The 4,779-nt window shown below is 37.2% G+C and overlaps 1 protein-coding gene across 1 annotated transcript; it reads right to left on the reverse strand.

The window, feature by feature from the left end:
* Positions 1-2,648: 2,648 nt before the first annotated feature.
* LOC131844929 (uncharacterized) lies at positions 2,649-4,222 on the reverse strand. The gene is made up of 2 exons (XM_059193927.1): positions 4,096-4,222; positions 2,649-3,559 (listed from the first exon to the last, which is right to left on the reverse strand). Exons 1-2 carry the CDS (start codon positions 4,220-4,222, stop codon positions 2,649-2,651), a joined length of 1,038 nt encoding a protein of 345 aa, XP_059049910.1.
* Positions 4,223-4,779: the final 557 nt, after the last annotated feature.

A 4,779-nucleotide genomic window follows, 5' to 3' on the forward strand; every position in this document is an offset into this window, starting at 1 on the left:
GAGTGCACTAAACAGTCTAACGTCGACATCTTGAGTACACTCTAATAATGTTTGTTTAATCCATCTACTTATGGTTTGACTTGAAGCTTTTCCATGAGGCTTTTTGTATGTATAAAAGATTTTCTATTGTGTTTGATCTAAATCCGAGGTATTATCTAGATAGTCCTCTAATGCTGTTGCAGGACAAATGTTTGGATTCTCCAAGAAATAGGGGAGAAACAAGATGGGTGGTTCTTCCTGGGCTGCAGATGTTTTAATAATGTCTGTAATTACTATTTTAAATCCTTCTTGACTCTTATTAATATTATCAACTTTGATCAGTGAAATTCATTTGTACCCTATGTGCTGTACAGAGAGTAAGGCACTATTTTAATTTTTTTGACAGTTTCTCCAATGTAATATTTTTTATTTGGAAACCAGTTAGAGATATGGCTAAAAACTACTTTAAAGTTCCATGTATTGATATATGCAACGGGGTTTTTGTTTGTAAATACCTTTAATAAACGTTTTATTTGATCGTCTGAACTTATATTATTCTCTAATAACAAAGACAGAGCGGATCTATGTGAATTTACCGATCCGTAGGAAGCTCCCTCTGTATATTGTTCTGCTAAAAAGATTAACACGTCCTTGTTTGAAGGGTTAAGCGTTTGAATGTTTTTTGCTGCGCAGAACTGCCACCATATTTTATATGTGACGCTATATTGTTTTAGAGTATTTTCCGCAATCGAAGAAACCATAATGTCTAGTGCGACTGACGGTGTGTTTCTTTTGATAAAGGCGAGCCGCAGAGCTTCGCGGCCCCCAGGGTAAGGCTGCGATGTAGAGGGTGTAGCTGTCTGAAACGTGATAGTAAAAGCTTCTTACTAGGTTTAAATGTAATGATTTCTGATGCTAATAGGTCTTGTAGAAGTGGAAACCAGGCTTGTCCTGGCCAGTAGGGAAAAACCAGAATGCCCGTTGCCGAATCTCTAATGATTTTTCTCAAACATTTGAGTATAAGAGAAAAAGGTGGAAAAGTATAGAAGAAGTATGAGTCCCAGTTAATAGTGAAGGCATCTACCATAAAGCCTCTCTGGATCCCTTTTCCAAGATATATACTTTTGACATTTAGTGTTGGTGCGAGAGGCGAAGAGGTCTGCTTCCGGGTTTCCAATAGTTTACTATTTTTTGGAATGCCCAATCTGATAACTCCCACTCCGTGTCTAAATTTAGTTTCCTTGATTCTTCATCTGCTATAGTATTCTCCTTTGTATTAATATACGACGCGAAAAGCCAAACGTTACGTTCCTCGCACCAACACCAAATTGATTTAGCCAGATCGTTTAAATGTGGGAATTGTATGCCGCCCATTCTATTAATATAACTGATAGCTGTTGTATTATCTACGCGTAACAGTATAGAACAGTGGGACATATCGCGAGCAAAGCAGTTCAAGCTCATAAATATAGCTAAGAGTTCTAAATAATTAATGTGAAACAAATATTCCTCATCTGTCCAAGAGCCGTTTACACGTGCACCATTACAGAATGCTCCCCAGCCTGTTCTAGAAGCATCAGAGAAAATTTCCATTACGAAATTTTCGTCTGGTCTCAATGTGTTGGTGGATGAAATAATATTTTTTCTCCACCATTCTAATTCTGGTAACATTGATTCTGTTAATTTTATTTGTTTATCGTAACTGTTGTGAAGTTTTAACGCTAAATATTTTTGTCTTTCTAATATTTTTGTGTAGAGCCAACCATACTTGAGCGCAGGGCAAGCAGAGACTAGAACTCCAATTAATTGAGAAAATTCTCTAATGGTGCATTTTTGTAAAGAACGGAATCTATCGATTAGATTGCTTATGTTATTTCGTTTTTCTATGGGCAGTGATATAGACATATCTACTGTGTTAAATATAAAACCTAAAAACTTGCAAGTTTGTTGCGGCCTTAAGGAGCTTTTCTCGTAATTTATTACAAAACCTAAACATTTAAGTAATTTTAATGTTTTATTTATATTATCCTGGCACTCCTCCCGGGTGTTACCTATACATAAAATGTCATCAAGGTAAATAACTGATTTAAGCCTTTGCTGTCTGAGATAGATATTTATTTCTTTCATAATTTTGGTAAAAACTCTCGGGGCTACCGAAAGGCCATACGGCATGACTTTAAACTGATATGTTTGATGGAAGATAAAACGCAAATATTTCTGATGACTTTTCTGTATAGGTATCAATAGGTACGCCTCTTTGAGATCTACTGTTGCTAAAAACCCGTTTTTAGGTATTAATTTTGCTGCTGTTCGATGATCTTCCATTTTAAAGTGTTCTTTTGGAATGAATTCGTTGAGTGGTTTTAGATTTAAGATAAATCTCTTTGTTCCGTTTGGTTTCGGAGTTAAGAAAATACTAGAAGTAAAGTCATTTTTAGTTCGTTTACAAGATGTTATAGCCCCCAATTCTAGCAATTTATCGATCGCTACCCTCATATCTGAAAATTCTTTATTTGAATTTAGTATGTTACGGGGGGTGCAATTTTGGCTGATTTTCCTATTAAACGGGATTGGGTATCCATTACGTATCCATTTTAATACTACGGGATTTTTTGTAACTTTAAGCCAACAATTATAGAAATGCTGTATTCTGCCAGCATGTACCTCAATTAATGACGCGTTGGGGCACGTTGTCTCGTCTGGAATGAAGTTTTTGGTGCGTTCGAAACAGGAGCTCTGCGGTTGGTCATTACTCCCTTCTTGCCCCCCCCTCGTCCTCCTCTGTTCGATGGATAACGGGGAGGGGCCACCCAGTTTCCCTGGGAGGCCGTACGACTAGATGATTGTTGTGAAGCGGGCGTTTGGGTTTTAACTATGGGACTGGATTTTTTAATCTGTAGTCCTTGTTTTTCTATTGCCTTTGAAGCTTTTACTTTTTCAGGGAGGCTGCTTCCGAAGAGCATTTCGTCTCGGTCAACGTCCTGTATGACCTTGAGGAAGGACTTTTCCAAGCCGACTGTCACGAATTTCGTCCTAGCTTGAGTTTCAACGAAGTGTAGATCGCACAAAATGCGACAACTGTCACTTATAAGTTTTATTGCCTGGAGTTTATCTTGATCATTGTCCAGGAGAATCGACAGACCTCTGTTTAGTGCGGTTAACCCTAAAGCCAGCTGATCCTGAACTGCTTCTACTCTTTTATCCCGTCCTCTGACGGCGTCCGAGACAGCTGCAGCTATCTCTGGATTTAGCTTTGGGGCTTTAAGGAGCGTACAGTTAGCCGGGATTAAATATTGTTTCAATAATTTATCCTTTGACTCTTTGTTCAAACCTTTTTTGAGAATAGGTTGCCATAGTCGAGCTAGATTGTCGTGTATGTTTTCACCATATTTTGGTGAGTCATCCGTTGCTTCGCCTAGGGCGATTAGTATTTCGGGATCTAGTTCGGGAACTATGGTTGAATCTTGAACTGTCTCACTAGCATCTTGATTAGATGTCTCAGCTTCAGGTAGGTTTGCGGCTGTTTCTGGTGGAGTAGCAGCCGGTATTACTACCTCGCTACTGACTCGTGGCTCGTTATCTAAAAAATAACGAGAAAAATAAGTTCAGTTGTGTACAACTGAGGTAGCTTAGTGTACGTGTAATATAGCGAATATAAATATTTTTGTAATAGGCTATTACTACAATAAACTTTTTTTTTTTTTTCTTTTTATGAAACCTTTAATATTATATTTTGTTTAATCATATAAGTTTGTATGACCTTTTGTGGTGACCCGCGGTCGCCCTCTAGGTGCATGATTACATATACCATCGTGTTGATCCACGATCAACCTCCCGGGAAAAGAAAAGGTAACTATTATTTCATCGTATTTAACGAAAATTAGTATGATTACTAATTAGCCCGTGTGATGACCCACGGTCAACCTCTGGGCCTTCGTAATAACGATTATTGAAATAATAATCTTGTGTAAGGTACCGTCGTGATGACCCGCAGTCAACCTCCAGGCCCATTTTACACATAGTATTGAAGTACTGCAGGTTAGCTATTAAAGTACTTCAATGTATGTACAATGTACTTAAGACTTGTACACTATAGTAATTTGAACTTTTACTAACCTGAGATTTCGTCTGAGTCTGTCGAAATTACGTTTCTCCGAATTCTCTTCCGCTTTTGTTTTTCTTCTAATTTTCTGATTTTTCGATTGTAATGTTCGATCTTCTCTTGAGCACACCTTTTCGGCATGATTATTTTTATTTTACCGAGATACTTAAGAATAGGTGCTTTCGTTGCCACGCACGAAAAAAGAATGAACAGAAAACGAGAAATATGCAGGGATAGACAAAAGAATAAAAATAAAAATAAAAAGGGGGTATATCGATAACTTTATCGATTGTACCTCTAAAAATCGTGCGAGTTGCCATGTAGGATAAAAGGACTACCTGGTTAATATAATTGTATATCTGAAGAATGAAGAACGAAATATAATAGGCTTTTTTTCTTCGGCGGTAGTTGCAAAAGTCAGTAGTGCTCTTTTATGTTATTAATATATTTAATTTATAAATAATAGTTATAGTTCTAATTTAACGTTCTACTTACTGTGTTTTGTGTAAATTGTGTCGTTAGTTGTTTGCATTGCATTACATGCACATATAAGGATAGTATTTGTATAAACTGCCGGCTGCTGTTACTTTCACTATCACTCACACACAATTACAATAAAAATGGCCAACATCGCTGAGATTGCCTCTACCCAGAAATCCCTGGAGTCTACCTTAATGAAAGTGATGACTGATTTTGAA

The sequence above is a fragment of the Achroia grisella genome, unplaced genomic scaffold (genome assembly GCF_030625045.1).
Source record: "Achroia grisella isolate CSIRO2021 unplaced genomic scaffold, CSIRO_AGI_Agris_v1 utg43281, whole genome shotgun sequence".
Taxonomy (NCBI): domain Eukaryota; kingdom Metazoa; phylum Arthropoda; class Insecta; order Lepidoptera; family Pyralidae; genus Achroia; species Achroia grisella.

Coding starts and splice junctions, on each gene's coding strand:
- LOC131844929 (XM_059193927.1), bottom strand. CDS start 4,222: ATGCCGAAAAGGTGTGCTCAAGAGAAGATCGAACATTACAATCGAAAA. Junction 3,560..4,095: donor AGACTCAGACGAAATCTCAG/GTTAGTAAAAGT, acceptor GTTATTTTTTAG/ATAACGAGCCACGAGTCAGT.